The 16,159-nt window shown below is 40.6% G+C and overlaps 2 protein-coding genes and 1 non-coding gene across 4 annotated transcripts in view; 1 reads left to right on the top strand and 2 right to left on the bottom strand.

Annotated features, from left to right (window-relative positions):
* LOC103463234 (DEP domain-containing protein 1A-like) overlaps positions 1–9,605 on the bottom strand; it is a 12,733-nt gene extending 3,128 nt beyond the window's left edge. Inside the window, exons 1-11 of the mRNA XM_017304242.1 lie at positions 9,294–9,605; positions 8,232–8,492; positions 7,020–7,285; positions 6,790–6,934; positions 5,852–5,982; positions 5,616–5,746; positions 5,169–5,216; positions 3,691–3,828; positions 2,033–2,665; positions 1,108–1,287; positions 6–223 (exon numbers count right to left, since the gene is read on the bottom strand). Of these exons, the coding sequence (XP_017159731.1) occupies positions 6–223; positions 1,108–1,287; positions 2,033–2,665; positions 3,691–3,828; positions 5,169–5,216; positions 5,616–5,746; positions 5,852–5,982; positions 6,790–6,934; positions 7,020–7,285; positions 8,232–8,279 (1,938 nt within the window). The 5' untranslated portion in view covers positions 8,280–8,492; positions 9,294–9,605. The remainder of the gene's footprint in view (positions 1–5; positions 224–1,107; positions 1,288–2,032; positions 2,666–3,690; positions 3,829–5,168; positions 5,217–5,615; positions 5,747–5,851; positions 5,983–6,789; positions 6,935–7,019; positions 7,286–8,231; positions 8,493–9,293) is intronic.
* On the bottom strand, positions 9,399–9,470 carry trnah-gug (transfer RNA histidin (anticodon GUG)). The gene has a single exon. It is a non-coding gene; the product is annotated as a tRNA-His (tRNA).
* A 400-nt stretch (positions 9,606–10,005) lies between the features above and the next one.
* aspm (assembly factor for spindle microtubules) overlaps positions 10,006–16,159 on the top strand; it is a 30,911-nt gene continuing 24,757 nt past the window's right edge. Inside the window, exons 1-5 of one of the 2 annotated variants that reach the window (XM_008406312.2) lie at positions 10,006–10,448; positions 10,596–10,739; positions 11,534–12,812; positions 15,535–15,615; positions 15,708–15,809. In XM_008406312.2, coding sequence (XP_008404534.1) covers positions 10,173–10,448; positions 10,596–10,739; positions 11,534–12,812; positions 15,535–15,615; positions 15,708–15,809 — 1,882 coding nt within the window. In that variant the 5' untranslated portion in view covers positions 10,006–10,172. The remainder of the gene's footprint in view (positions 10,449–10,595; positions 10,740–11,533; positions 12,813–15,534; positions 15,616–15,707; positions 15,810–16,159) is intronic. The other variant, XM_008406310.2, reaches the window with a different exon arrangement.

Here is a 16,159-nt window from a genome sequence, read left to right on the forward strand (position 1 = left end):
AATTGAACATCTGCGGCGTTTGGAAAACACGTCGTCCATTCGCCGCTCACCAGCGTCCGGGTGCCGATGGCCGGGTGGAGGCGCGGCATGTCCACGTTCTGGCTGATGCGGGACGCCATCCTCATGAGGAGCTGCAGCTTCCTGCGGGACGCCGGCGGGAGGAGCAGCGTGCAGAGCTGCAGCGCCTCGATGGCGACGCGCTCGCACTGCGGCTGGAGAACGCCTGCAAGGAGAAAATCACCATCASAGACGGCAGGGAGGCGAAACTGGGCTATAATATGAATCACATCTATTCACTGCATTYATATTRGACAAATGAATAGATGGTGATATTAATAAACTACAACTATGATGCAGAGTGAGCTGGGCAAGATTCAAGAAGCAAAAATGGAAAAGTATGGATTTCCTCCAGGCCCAAAATAAGAAAATCACTTCAGTTTTTACCGTTTTATAATGGAAATAATCTCCCAATAGAACCTTAGAACCTTTTTAAGAAAATATTTTAACAATGTCGACTTTAAACAAGCTCATATATTGATGAAAAGCCATTTATATGGATCAACATTAGATTTTTTTTTTTGCTCTTTAGTTTGTTATTTTGTGTTTCCTTTAGTTTATGTAAAGCACTTTGAGTTGTTGCTGAAAATGTGCAACATAAATAAAATTATCTTACCTTGTAAGTTAGAAAGCTTGAAATGAGACAAAACTAAGAACAAGAAACTAAACAAACAGCTGGTAAGGTTTGGTGTTTTTATAGTAGAGTTGCTTTTGAACCAAAATAAATGGAACATTGACCAACATATCAGATGTAAATTTGACATAATTGGTAACTGAATCATGGTTTTAGGATGTAAAGCAGGTCAAACTGCCTTGTTGCTGAAATTTTCTGCACAAATAAAGTTGACAAGAGTGTTAGGTGAAGCTAAGAGGCATTAGCCGTTCAAAACATGCAGATAAAACAGAAGCAGCACAAACCATCCACACTGCATTTAGACAGACACGTTAGCGGCTGCTTTTGAATTCATTTAAGGAAAAAGTTGTTTGGAAGACATTAGTAGAGGTCGGATCTGGCGTCGACACACACATGCAGGCGGGAGACGGTCTTACTGTGCTCAGGTTTGGGTTGGGGGAGCTGGAAGTGTCTGGCAGCCACGCAGACGGGCAGATTGAGATGCGACGCAGACCGATGCGGCTGCGGCGGCGGCTTGGACACGTCCAGCGAGCTGAGGCATCGGCGGGCGGCGGGCGCCGGGAGCGCCCAAAGGTTAGAGGTACTGGAGGCGTGAGCTAGGGGCGGGCGATAACTTTTATCACGATGCTACTGAGATAACGGCAGGAATGATTTATTAAATCTGTTTTACATAACTGATTGGTGTGATTTTGTGTCACTAATCAGTAACTGCATTTAATCATATTTTCAAATGTATTGATTTTTATTAATGCTCTCAATGAAAAATCAGTGGAGGAAAAAATGACAAAACCAACATAGAAAGTTCCAGTTAAACGTCATTTACTGGAAATGATCATGACTAGACCTGTCGTAATAAACAATAAGCCAATTAATGACACGATAAATTAAAACGAGATCAATAATTTCCATTAGCATGATTTATTGTTTCTCTTTCATTCTACAAAATTTGCATGAAAAAGTTTTCAGTTTGGTGTTTTGGTCTGACTAGTCCCTTTTTTAAAAAGAACAATTTTGTTTAGAGAGACTTTATAATTGATTTTATTTGTTGTTTTGATTATTTATTTTGAACATTTAAAGAGTCTTTCTGTTTCAGCATTAAATAATCATTAGGATTGAACATTTATTGATTTCTGAGAATGTATTTATGCTGTTATGTTACTTAAACATGATCTCAAAAACAACATTATTGTTTATTGCAATAACATTTAGCAGAATTTATCATCCAGGTAAATTATTTATTGTGACAGGCCTCGTCGTGACAATAATGAATTTTAAAAATGTGTATTTTGATTATTTTATCACTATGGTTGACGAACGATGCGATGAATGCCCCCCCCCTACCTTGAGCTTTGGTTGGGAGAAAGAGAAGCTGTTGGGAGGAAGACGGAGGATACTGGTTCACGTTGAGGCAGCTGGACCACTTCGTCCCTCCATGTTCTTCTTCTTTGGTTTCCATGACGATGTCCAGGCAGCTGCTGGCGCTGTGAGGCCGCGCCGACGCCTGACCGTCTAACCGTCTAATCCTGGAACCAGCGGAGCTCCTGGTTACAACGCCTGCTGCGTTTTCGCGAACGAAACTGTCCGATTTGGTCGTAAACGTTGTGTTCAAGGGCCCGTCCTGAGGTGGGAAAACGGGATTTTCGTCGCTGGATGGAAACGGCTGCAGGCCGCGCAGAGGAGGAGAACGATCCAGGATGGTTTCCAGGGAGCAGCTTCTTGTGCGAAGCCTAACCATTTTCAGATTCGTGCCGCCGGCGCCAACGCTGCCCGATTCCTTGCGTGACTGGAGCGTCCCGCTGAGGACGGCCCTCATGGGCGACTCGGCCTCGTCGCACGAGCCCTGCCTGAGCAGCGACAGGAGGAGGCACTCCGTGGAGCGAAACGACGACTTGGCCGGCACAACAGACGGCAGCTCCGAACTCTTTCGCTTCCCACGCTGGAGCGTAGGGGGCGCTGCGACATATCCACACAACACTGAAAGCAGATGCAAACAGGGACGCAGGCAGAGAGGCAAGCAGCACAGGAACGGGGTGAAAGGTCAGAGGTCAGCGCAAGCAGAGAGTGAAAGGGAAGGGAAAGGGTGCAGTTAATTCACACTTTTACATCAGTAGCTGCGTTTCCATTATAAATTTATGCAAATCTTTATTGATATTCCATTACTGTCAAAAAAAATCTATTTTGTGATTACGATGTTTCTATTAAATAAGAAAGTTACTTAAAATTACACGCAAGTCTGTCGCTATAAGCAATAAATCACACAATAAATTAAAGAGGACTGAATCATTTCCACCCGCAAGATTTATTATTTAAGTAAATAATTCTTTAATATTGATAAAAATCTACTGATGGCAGATTATTTCACTTAGAACATGGGGAAAATATCTTGTTACAAGTGAATTTATCTATAGTACTTTCTTATCATTAAGGAGTTATTGAACTAAAACAAGCTCTGAAAAAGTCACTTGTACGTTAGCACACCTGAAACATGACAAAACGAAGAAATCTGCACTAGAAACTAGACCAAACATACTTGGAAAGATTGTTTTTTTGCAGTGTATGATTTCAACACRTTGGAATAACACTCAACTTTTTATAAACTGTGGATGCAGTGAGCTGCAGATTGTCCACAAAAAGAAAAATAATCATCATGTTCATACTTCCTGTCATCTTATTTGGAGTTTCTAGCAGAAGTGACATCCCTGACTAGTCAGACCAAAAAAAAAAAACGCATCCTAGCGCTACAACTTTTTACATCAAAAAACATCAACTGGCGTGTTTATATCAAGTGATTTAATTTTAGTGATTTCAATTGGCGCAATTCTCTGGTTAATGGAAACGCAGCTACAGACAACAACACAGAAAAAACAACAACAACAACAACAACAACAACAACCAAGACCTCTGTTAGCAGTCAGAGACGCTGTTAGAGTCACATCAGCAGGACTGGTCGGTGGGATTCCCCAACAGCTGAGCGGGTCAGGAGGAAAAACGTTGCCTACCCAGAACGTTGATGAACAGTTCGTACAGTTCGTACGTGAGCAGCGGCTGAGGGAGGCTGTAGAAGTAATCAGACACCGTTTTGAAGACGTCTCGTTCAAAGCCGGGGTAGGACGGCTGGTCGCTGTCGTACTTCGGCCCTGCGGATGAACAGAAAGAACATCGTCATCGGCTGGTTTAGGTTTGTTACACCTACGCTGTCAAGATTAGAAATTACTATTTTTGTTTGGAGATGTGTCCCGGAAAAAAACAACAACGTGAACACCTTGCGTGTTATTGTTAACGTCCGGAAACTTTGCGCATGCGCACAACGCTGGAGGGCTTGTGCTAGCGATAGCTGCGCTGTCGCGGTATCAATTAATCAATCAAATTTTATTTGTATAGCACATTTCAGCAGCAAGGCATTTCAAAGTGCTTTACATAATTAAAATAAAAACAGCATGTGACATTAAACAGTGAGAAAGAGATTAAAAAAAAAAAACCATTAAAACCCGCACCCCTTTAGAACTTCAGTTAAACGTCGTTTAAACTGGGATTCTAACCCTCTGGGACTTTAGTCAAAAACACTGTTTGACAAGGACTCCAACCTCTAGGTTTTTAGTTGAAACTCCGTCAACTGGGACTCTAAACCCCGTAGAACTTTAGTTAAACGTCGTTTAACAGGGACTCTAACCCTCAGGGACTTTAGTCAAAAACACAGTTTGACAAGGACTCCAACCTCTAGGTTTTTAGTTGAAACTCCGTCAACTGGGACTCTAAACCCCGTAGAACTTTAGTTAAACGTCGTTTAACTGGGATTCTAACCCTCTGGGACTTTAGTCAAAAACACAGTTTGACAAGGACTGCAACCTCTAGGTTTTTAGTTGAAACTCCGTCAACTGGGACTCTAAACCCCGTAGAACTTTAGTTAAACGTCGTTTAACTGGGACGTTTTCCGGGGGGCTTTACATCATTAAAACGGTAGGACAATTCCTTCAACTAAATAAAACCTGGATTTGTAGTTGTTGATTTAAGGCTATGCTCCACAACAAAAGGAAAAAWTAAAGCATAAAAACCATTGAAGAGCAACTCAAAACCACTCTTTTTTCTCGCCCTCTGTCGGCTACGCGACACGCAGACAACACAGCGTTACTGCTGTCCACGTTAAGCTAGCATAACTGACCTACTTCTCTCTCCCTCGCTATTTTTTTCACTTTATTAAAACTTTTTCCTGACCGTGTTATCTAGTTGTTGTAGTGTTGACCATTATTAGCAAAGCACTGCCTCCTTTTAATACATTTAATACTTGGCGTGTTACGTTCAAACTTGTCAGCTAAAGCCAATGCTAATCATCGTTAGCGAGCAGCTTTYCGCCCTCTGTACCCATAATGCACTGCTGTACTTCTACAGTAAACCGTTTCCTAAACTCRCATTTCCTGAAAACTGGGATTATGAGGATGTAATGTGAAGTGTTTTCTGAGTAATAATCTGTTGAACTTACAGTTCGCCAGGCTCTTCATGGCAGATAAAACCCAATGAGGAAGATCATCTGKAAAGAAAAACAGGTTAGACTGACCAAGGAATTCACTACTGCTCCGTTTCCTTAATAGGAGAACTTTTATTATTTTTTTCAGCAGTATTTAAACCAGGTAAAATTAAAACTACAACCTGAGAAGCTCAGAGTAGAGCATATTTACAGACAAAAGTTTTTTAATCATAAATGCAACATTTATGACAGAAATAAACTGTATTATATTTATAATGCAGTKTGGGTTTAATTACTGCTCTGAGTGAAATGTTCTCTCAGCAAAGGTCTTTTTTGAATCTGTATACTCCGGATAATGATTAATCGATTACTAAATTAGTTGATGATTATTTTAATAATTTGTTARTTGTTTCTTTGACTCTAGATATGTGAATAATGATCTGGGTGCAGTCCATCACTCACTGCTCTTGTCCTCCAGCGTGACGACTCCGTGTTTGTTGACGTTGGTCATGTTGTGGATGATGTTCTGAGGGTTTACGTGCCGCTGGTCCAAAACCTCATCCAGAGAAGAGACGCCCAGAATCCTGTGCAGGCTGGAGAAACACAACAAACTTTTCCATCTCATGATAATTTGGATTTCTGCGCTCTGATGCAACATTACGTCTGTGAGTCTGGCTGTTCAGTGTTTGTGTTTTTACTGCGTCAGAGTGACGTCTCTCCAGATTTCCTGCTCATCCTCCAGCGTCAGCTCTCGTCTCTGGTGCTGCTGCTCTTCTGCCGACGKATTTGATTTGTCTCGTGGCGTTTGGAGTGCAGGATCCATGTTCTCCTAAAAACAAGTTGGAATAAAGTATTTATATCCCTGTAGTTATGCTGCTCAGGCTGTCGGACTGTTTTCTACCAAAACTAGAGGACAAAAACCTTCATTCTGGTGCTTTTCTTAGTTTGAAGGACAAGTTTTGTTTACAGAGACTTAGAGACTTCATAACTTTTATTTGTTGTTTTGTTAGATAGTTCAAAAAGTTATTGCGATAAACAATATTTTCGTTAATCGCAAAAACGTCTGGGGCAATTTATTCTATTGACCATATAATTGCGCAAATTGAAAATACAAAAATAAATTAATTTAGAAAAAAACTAAAGACACCTTCTTTGAAAGAAAGTTTTTGCATCAGGATTAGGTCAACAGCTTATTTGATCTCAGTCTGTGGGAAGATCTGAAAATACGTGTGAAGGCGAACGAGGCGGACGACCAAATGGACCGGTTCGGTTCTGTCAGGACGAACGGGTCAGAACTTCAGCAAACTATTGTGAGACGTTTGTGGAACCAAACCCAAAAGGTCCGACCTGGAGTTATTCATGTTAAAACACAGTTATCCCTGATACTGACCAAATGTATGKCAACTTTTAAATCCATCCATTTTCTTTACACCCTTGTCCCTTAGTGGGGTCGGGATCAACTTTTAAATAAAGAGAAAAATTCTTGCCAAAGTTTTTGGCCTTTAACAAACAGAATTAATTTTTAGTGATTCTAACTGACGTAAAACAAGAAAAGTTTGGTCTGATTTGACTTCAGACGGTGAGAATAAAAACGTGTGTGTGTGTTTTTTTATTCAGTTCATATAAACATCCTAACCATGGAGTCTTTCTCCTGGTTCCTCAGGCTCCTCAGTCTGAAGAAACCTTCCCGGTCCCGGAGYGACGGYCGCTTCTTTATGGACCTGCAGCCTGRCGCCGGAGCTGGACACGGGATCGGTTTCAGAGGAGAAGTAGACGGGAATCTGGAAAATCACACATGAACAACTTAACTTTGATTAAATCCCAGTTTAGGTCACATATGTTTTTAAAACATGACAATAAAGTCACCTGAAGAGCATGTGGTTGTCCTCCAGGTCCTCCGTTCCCCAGCGGCCCTTCACGTCTTCGATCACATGGTTCTTCAGGAACTTCTTGAGCAGCTGAACGGTTTGCTGCCTGGTGACTTCGGGGCCGAAGTTGCTGTTGCTCTGGAGCAGCTGGTGCAGCCAGTCCACGGCGGCGGCGGCCGTGAAGCAGGAAGCATGGTGCCTGAAGTTCTGCCGGTGCTTCCTGACGGGCATGCCGGCCCGAAACAAACGCGTCACCTCATTCCACTGAAAGAAAAACACAGACAGATAAAGGCACCGATTGCAGTTTTCAATTACCAATCTTTAAAAAGACAGAAACCAGAATAGCAACGATTCTTCTGATGCAAAAATAGTCAAACACAATAAGTATTATAGTTATTTTGATCCACAGGCACAAGCAAAAATGTTGACTGAACACTGTGCACCTGAGAAATGCGAAGAAAAATGGTAACTATTATTGTCTGTTGGTTATTTCCTTTAATAGAACTATGAGTACTGTCCTGTGGATTGCATAGTGAGGTGTTTTTTCCTGCTCYCTTGTCTTAGGACACAGAATAAAATGTAGCTATTGTGTAATTCCTGCACATTTACAACGCCATGAATTGTGGTAATGTTGATTAATATGCACTGTCCTAATCAAATACATCAAAATTAAATGTAGTTGCACAGTATTATTTTTCCTATGCTAAATTTGCACGTAATATACAGAATTCTTTTTACTTTGTGTGTATTTTCATGCTTCAATTTGCTGCTAACGTACCTGAATGTTCCCACTTTGAAACAATAAAGAAAACGTTTTTTTTCTTTAAATGCATTTAAACACTGTATTATGAAACATCCTAGCATGTTTTAATCAAGAAAACTTGAAACTTAAGTAAATTAAAATGTACAAAGTAAACCAGGCATGATAAGCATTTAATAAGCTAAGATAAGCATTTAATAAGCTAAGTGCTAAAGTATTTGATTTTACTCCTGAATAGCTGCTGAGAAGCGCTGGTTTTAAAGTCAATGAATGTTTTTGAGTAAAAGTAAAAGAAACAAGCGTCGTTTTACAAGTTTAATTTTTTTTATTAATATTAGTTTATCAAAGAGGTCTACGCAACTGTTACTGTATATCTGAAACGAAAACACCCTAAACTTTTCCGTTAATAAAATAGTTAGCGATTCTGCTCTATAAACAACAAAAACTCACCAATTTTGTAGCTCGATAGGGTCCAGGAGTGATAATATGAGTGTCCATGTTTAATAATAACAACACGGAGTTGTTTCCACCTCATCCAGAGTAGAGAAACAGCGTAACGTCCATTCTTTGGAGAAATATGTCGATGTTTTGCTACTAGCTAATTAGCTGCAGCACTCATCGCTCGCTGTCTGTTCAAAATTACGAGCCGTCCGCTTCTGGCAGCTGATTGGACAGCCCTYGAATCACGTGACACGCCTTCGCTTCCGGAAGCTGGAAAARGGGAAAAAAGGAGAYTATCCMTAAAAAGATCCACAAAAACGTCTTCCAATCAKCATAAGTTTCACAAAACAGGTGATTAATAGAYAATTATGCCTGCTTTTYRTTGTAACAATAGGCATTTATTGACAGTAATTAAATGTAATGAGTTGGATTTTATTTTGTAGAACTTTACTTACCTCCATATTTATCTTGCATATAAAAACCTTGTTTAAAGATTGTTTTAAATATGTTGCACTTTAAAATGATAACATTTGGTGGTATAAATTATTTTATTATCTAGAAAACAGCAGTCAAACCAGCTCCAATTACCAACCAAATAACAAATACSATGTAATATACTACTAAATCTCCCCTTCTAACTGCTGTTATTTTTCTTGATATACATTTATTTTGTTAGTATTTTATATGTTCTAAGCTTTATGTATTTTTATATATATCACTAATTCACGTAAAAGAATCTTTGCAAAAACAATAATAATTTAAATTCTATCAAACATTGTGTCGTTTGCTTGTTGGAGTTCTCCAGCAAATAAATCTCCAGTAAAATGAGATGAGTAAATATCATATACAGAGATATTTACTTATGGGGTCACCTTTGAAAGCATTTAGTTGTAATTAATTTTATTTATGGTGTTTATAATATAAGAGGATGTATTACAATCGTATGTCACTTTTCATATTTTATTAAAGTGGTGTCTCAAAATATTGAGAAGTTTAAGTCAATATTTTTGCAATAGTTCCACTCCTTCATAATATATTCATTTAGTGTGCATACACTGTATTCATACTTACTTAGGGAGATCGGCAGTAGCAAAGTTTCATTGTAAATACAATGATTACCTTCCTTCAAACATGTTTTAAATCGGATCTCAACACAAAAAAATGACCAGCATTTCCTGCCGTGACCCGGATTCGAACCGGGGTTGCTGCGGCCACAACGCAGAGTACTAACCACTATACGATCACGGCGAGCTATTGAGCCAGATGAGTGGGCGCTTCTCCAACGAGAAATCCTTCCCTTTATGCAACTGAATCATTCGTACCAATTTAGACGGAGATAAACTTAAGGTGATACTTATTTAATTCAATTTTAAACGACTAAATTGGCTTGTGCAATGACAGGTTTCGAATTAGGACAAAGATTGTGAAAAATAGCATGTGACACGTATTTTAAAATTTGGGATTAGCAAGTAAGATAGATATTCTTTTTTATAAAATCACTGTGCTCGTCAGAAAAATGTATGCATTTAAACACATGTACTAATGATTACAACTGCATTTGTCTTGGATAATAAGTATTTAAAACAAACAGGAAAATAGTCGTTTGCGTTGAGTTGAAAAAATAATACAAGTGGCTCCTCATCTTTTACTGTTAATCTCTGAATGTAGGCGTGGACTATGGTTGTTTAAACATGTATTCGGACACTGATTGGTTCTCAACAGTGCGTCCTTGTATTCTCTCTCCTCATTGGGCATGGCGCAAAAGCAGCTCGCTTGCCATTGGCTGATTTTCCTTTCGGCAGAATTTGAAATAACGCCGTGCTTTAACGTTTGTTAGCTGGCGTGTCTCAGACCCGAACACGTACTAACTGGATTTGCTTTGCACAAAACGTTGATTAGAATTCCGTAACATGTAGTTTGTTTCGAATCGCGTTTTTATTGTCTTAAAAAATGGCTGAAGCGGTAACTTTAGCACAACGGGGACTTCTGGATATCAGTCCGGGGAAGAAAATGGATACTAATAAGGAGAACGACGTTCCAGTTTTGAGTCTCATTCAGTTTTCAAAGCCACCTTTTGTGTCTTTCGGCTCTGTAAAGTTGGGCACCTCGAAATCCGCTATTTTGCAAATTGAGAACCCGATTGAGGATGTAGAAGCGGAGGTTACAATCGAAAAGATCCCGTCAAATAAAGGTTTTTCTGTGGACCAGAACATCTTTACGGTCCAGGTAACTGTTTTACTTTATCAATATACAAGCCACTAGCTTGGAACATATACTTTTAAACCTAAATTTTCATCGGAAGCACTATTATTTTAGTTGTGGGATTGCAATGCATGAACAATTCCTAATTTCTCTCCGTGTTTGTGTTTGCAGCCTCTGAGCTCATTCAGCTTGAGAATAAGCTGGACCCCAACAGAAGAAGGTGGCATCAGAGAGTTGATCTCGTTCAATGCGAATGGAGTTCTTAAACATCAGGCTGTTCTGCTGGGGAGAGCAGAAACGACAAAAAAGAAAAAGGTATCTGCACACTGAAACTGCCCTGCAGGTGTCAGGTGCATCTCTGCTCCTGACACCTGATTCAGATGATAGCATTAGCCTGTTCATCAGCCATTTGTTTAAGCCAGAGACTCACTAACTTCACAACTGTAGAAATAAACACCAAGGTGCTTTAAGGTTACGTCTCATCTTAAATACAAAACTTTAAAAATAAACGTGTTTCTTTAACCACTACCGTTGTTTCTGAACCTGCTTTTAAACAGACTTAAACGTGTAATCTGATATTTTCTATCCAGTTCGGTTTTTTTTCCTTTGTATAGGCCATTGCCAGCACACTCCAAGCTTTCTCCCATTTACTGGGATTCCCTCAGGGAGAATTTCTATTTAGCCAATCAGCGAACGATGTCGTCTATTTTCTGTACTCTGTAGCTTAAGCAATGGCAGCGGAGGAAGTGAGAAACCTTCAGTTTGTGTTGGCCACACTTCCAAATATTGAATTAAGATTAATAACCATTTTGTTCTGTTTGGCCATTGGGGTAAGACTCGTAGCATTGAACTCGCTTTACATACGTCACAGACAAACATTAGCGATTTGGTAAAATTTAAAACTTGTATATTCAAGTGGAGTTACCAAGCAAACAAACCCTCATTATTAGAAGACAAGCACATTTGTAGGCAAACTTGCAGCGTATTCATTTTCCTTATTGTTGAATTAGCTAAAAGGAACAAAAATTAGGTAAACAAAGATGCAGTAGAATAAAAGTGGAACTGTCTGGAGCTTTTCTTCAATGTTAACTCTGTTTTTGTTCTTGCAGAAGAGCTTATGGGATTCGATCAAACACAAGAGGGGGATGGAAAAAACACAAACCCCATTGACAAGAACGGCGTGTCCACGGAAGATGGCAGGAAACAAAACCTTCCAGGTGTCGCGGCAGTCGCAGTATAAGCGGGAAAAGCTGCGCAGCCCGCTTGCTTCGCTCAACAAGGGCAACGGCGCCATGAAGGAAAACCTGCTTCAAGAGCGCAGCTTGGAACCAGTGGGCAAGAACACGTCGAACCCGGGTCGACGGTCTGTTGTCTTGTCGGATCAGGGAAGCGTTTCTCCAGAAAGGAAGAACTCGCCCGTCGTTCTGCTTGTCCCGACTACAAAGGTCGTCCACTCTGGCCCTGATGGCGTCACAGAACACCCTAAAAACAATGAACTGACTAAATTGTTTGACAGGACTCTGTCTCCGATCGGTACGCCGGAGATGTTCAAGAAACTCATGCCTCGAATTGAGTCCGGCAGCCCACTTCCTGCCCCTGACGGCGACTCATCCGGATCCTCTCTTCCATCTTTGAAGGACGCTCTGGTTCTGATAGACTCCGACCTCGGACATGACACCAGTCCAAGAAATACGAGTTCTAGCTGCGAGTTTTCAGATTCTCTGGAATCTAAGAGCGGAGACGCGCAGCCTCACGAGCCGAGACTCACGTTTTTCGTCAGCAAAAAGATTGCTTCAAAAGTAGAGAAGGTTGTAGAAAAGGAAAAAGTGAAGTTTTCGTTCACATCTGCCACTGTGACCAAAGGCAAAGCGTCTGTGGATTCGGGCAGTTCTGGAGAGAGGAAAGTCAGGAAGTCCCGCCGACGGCTACTGGAGAAAACACTTGAACTCTCTGACGGTGGCAGCCAGAGCGACTCCGGTCCGGGAACTCCAAGCCTTCCCATCATAGACGCCGAGACGGGAGCTGAACAGTGTGATGCTGGACATGAATTCCTGGATTTCACCTCCTCCAGCCCCAATCAAAGGTCTTCCCTTCCAGACACGGCGCTGTCTCGGTTCTCTGCCACCTCTTCGCCAGTTCACGCTCTGCCCGCTGCCAGCTCGTCGGACTTGTCTCCAGCTGGTTCTGCTCAGGAAGACCTGTTCCCTGTCCAGTTGGCAGTGAAAAGCAAGAAGAGGAAGAGTGAGGAGTTCTCGAGAGCCGATTCCACCAAGAGCGAGGACTCGGGAAAGCTGCAGCGGGTGAAGAGGAGCCGGGTTGTGGTCGGGAAAATTGAGCCGCCAGCGTTGGTCCAGAACAGGAGCACAACTCAGCGGGAGAAAGTCACAAGTGAGTATTATGCTAAGATGACTTTTTTTAGCTTTATATGTTATAATTAGGCCTGTTACGATAACAGATTTAGCTGGATAATGAATGGTCCCAGAGCAAAGGTAGTATTGTTGTTTGGAGACCATTTTAAAGTAAAATAATGTAAGAACGCATTTTCATAGATCAATAGACTTTAAATTCTAATGAACATTTAACAACTGGAAGACATTTTAAATATCCATAATAAATAAACCAAACAACAAATAAAATGAATTATGAAGTCTCTGTAAACAAAACTGACCTTCAAAAAAAAGCTGGTTGAAACCAAAGCATCCAGTTTTTAGTAGAGAGAAAAACTTTGAATTATGCATATAAGAATTAAGCTCATTTCAATTTATCATGTGATAATTAACTTGCTGCTTATCACGACTGGCCTCGTTATTAGTTATGTTATTCCCAGTCAAAAACAAACCTGGACTTTTGCTTTGACTCTTTCATGCATGTTTGAGAAATCTTTTAATCTCCATGGCAAGCTGTGCGAAACGCCTGGGTGGACCTAGCCCCGCCTTCCAGGCGAAGCTCCTCCTCCACTCAGCTCCTTCAAACTAGCCAGCAGCAATTAGCAAACATCTGCTGAGCTCGTTATAGGAGCTGCTGCTCAGAGCAACACTGGTAAAAACGTTAAAGGGTTAATAGAGGAGCCATGCTGGGTGACTTCCTGGAGGCGGAGCTTAATAAAGAGACAGGCCCAAGACATTGAATCAGGAAGTAAAATTTCTTTCAAGCCATTTGATATGTAGCATTTTTATAACAAATGAAGGTAACATAGTTGATTGTTCTATAAAATGGCTGTGTGCCTGAAAAACACATACTACGTACTGCCCCTTTAATCTTTTTTTCTGCTTTTTGGAAAAAGAAATTACAAATGTCAAAACAATTTAAAGGTCTTATTTCAGTCATCCCTTCTGCATGTTGTATGACAGAATATCACAGCCAGATAATAATAATTTAGTCACAATGTTAGCAGAATACAGGCACAGTTTTACTGTAAGAATATCGAAAGTAATTTTAATAAGAAATAAGCTTGGATATTTTTTTCTGCTGGAGTTCTGAAAATTACTGCTTCAATCTCCTGATATAGGTCCTTCTAAAAAAATTTGCATATTGTGATAAAGTTAATTATTTTCCATAATGTAATGATAAAAATTAAACTGTCATATTTTAGATTCATTGCACAACAACTGAAATATTTCAGGTCTTTTATGGTTTTAATACTGTTGATTTTGGCAAACAGCTCATGAAAACCCAAAATCCCTGCCTCAAAAAATTAGCATATTTCATCCGACCAATAAAAGAAAAGTGTTTGAATACCAAAAAAGTCAAACTTCAAATAATTATGTTCAGTTCTGCATCAATACTTGCTCAGGAATCATTTTGCAGCCTTCAATGTGGCATGGAGGCCATCAGCCTGTGGCTCTGCTGGGTGTCATGGAGCCCAGGATGCTTCGATGGCCTTAAGCTCATCCAGAGTTTTGGGTCTTGGTCTCTCAACTTTCTCTTCACAACATCCCACAGATTCTCTATGGGGTTCAGGTCAGGAGAGTTGGCAGGCCAACAGTAGCATCATGGTCAGTATACCAGTGGTTTTGGCTCTGTGAGCAGGTTGTGCTGAAAAATGAAATCTTCATCTCCATAAAGCTTTTCAGCAGATGGAAGCATGAAGTGCTCCAAACCTCCTGATAGCTGCTGCATTGACCTGCCCTTGATAAAACCCAGTGGACCAACACCAGCAGCTGACATGGCTCCCCAGACCATCACTGACTCTGGGTACTGGACACTGGACTTCTGGCCTTTTGGCATTTCCTTCTCCCCAGTCTTCCTCCAGACTCTGGCACCTTGATTTCCGAATGACATGCAAAATTTGCTTTCATCCGAAAAAAGTACTTTGGACCACTGAACAACAGTCCAGTGCTGCTTCTCTGTAGCCCAGGTCAGACGCTTCTGCCGCTGTTTCTGGTTCAACAGTGGCTTGACCTTTGACCTGGGGAATGTGGCACCTGTAGCCCATTTCCTGCACACGCCTGAGCACGGTGGCTCTGGATGTTTCTACTCCAGACTCAGTCCACTGCTTCCTCCAAGGTCTGGAATCGGTCCTTCTCCACCATCTTCCTCAGGGTCCGGTCACCTCGTCTCGTTGTGCAGCTTTTCCTGCCACTTCTTCCTTCCCACTGAGGAGCCTTGATACTCTGGGATCAGCCTATTGGTTCAGAAATGTCTTTGTGTCTTACCCTCTTGCTTGAGGGCGTCAATGATGACCTTCTGGACAGCAGTCAGGTCAGCAGTCTGACCCATGGTTGCGGTTTTGAGTAATGAACCAGGCTGGTAGTTTTTAAAAGCCTCAGGAATCTTTTGCAGGTGTTTAGAGTTACTTTGTTGATTCAGATGATGGTTAACGGCTCGTTCAGAGAACCTTTTCATCATATGCTCATTTTATGAGACAGATTTTGGGTTTTCATGAGCTGTTTGCCAAAATCATCAGCATTAAAACAATAAAAGACCTGAAATATTTCAGTTGTTGTGCAATGAATMTAAAATATTATCATTACATTATGGAAAATAATTAACTTTATCACAATATGCTAATTTTTTGGGAAGGACCTGTATAATGACTTCATTCTGACTTACTTAATTGTGTGACAGTTTTAATAAAAATGAGTAATTGATCCGTCTCTTTCCTGCCCAGACCTGACCCAGTCTGTGAGGACGGCAAAGTCTGCAGCTGCTTCCAAGGCTAAACGTTCAAGTGCCAAAGTCCCCACCAGAAGTATAAACCTGCACATCTTAATGGGTTAACATCATCTGGGTTTGTTTTCTTCACTCAGGTTTTTCCCTTGTCTTCTTCTTCTTCTTCTTTAGGTGCTTTGACTCTGAAGGCGTCCGCTTCTCAGTCTGTGAAGATCTCAAAAGTGGCGGCTGTAGCTCAGTCGAAGCTAACGTTCATCAAGCCAAAACAGACGGGTATGTACGGAAGAGGATTAGGGCCACAGTAAAAAATAAAATTATTTTTTGTCACAGAATTATGTCAAATAATGTTGACCTCCTTTCACACTTGTTCACAAAAATTTGATTTTTTGTCACAGAATTTTGACTTTTTCTTTATTTTTATAATTTTTTCCATAGAATTTTAACGGTTTTATTTCACAGAATTTAGCCTTTTTTCACATGGAATTGAATTTTTATTCCTCTGAACTTTAAATGTTGGTTTTCCCTCTGAATTTTGACTTTAATATTTTTTACTTTTTCTGAGAATCTTTCCTCTTTAGGAATTCAGAGTTTATTTTCATAATCCAGATTTGATTTCAGATTGT

This window comes from Poecilia reticulata, linkage group LG4, assembly GCF_000633615.1.
Source record: "Poecilia reticulata strain Guanapo linkage group LG4, Guppy_female_1.0+MT, whole genome shotgun sequence".
In the NCBI taxonomy this organism is placed as follows: Eukaryota; Metazoa; Chordata; class Actinopteri; order Cyprinodontiformes; family Poeciliidae; genus Poecilia; species Poecilia reticulata.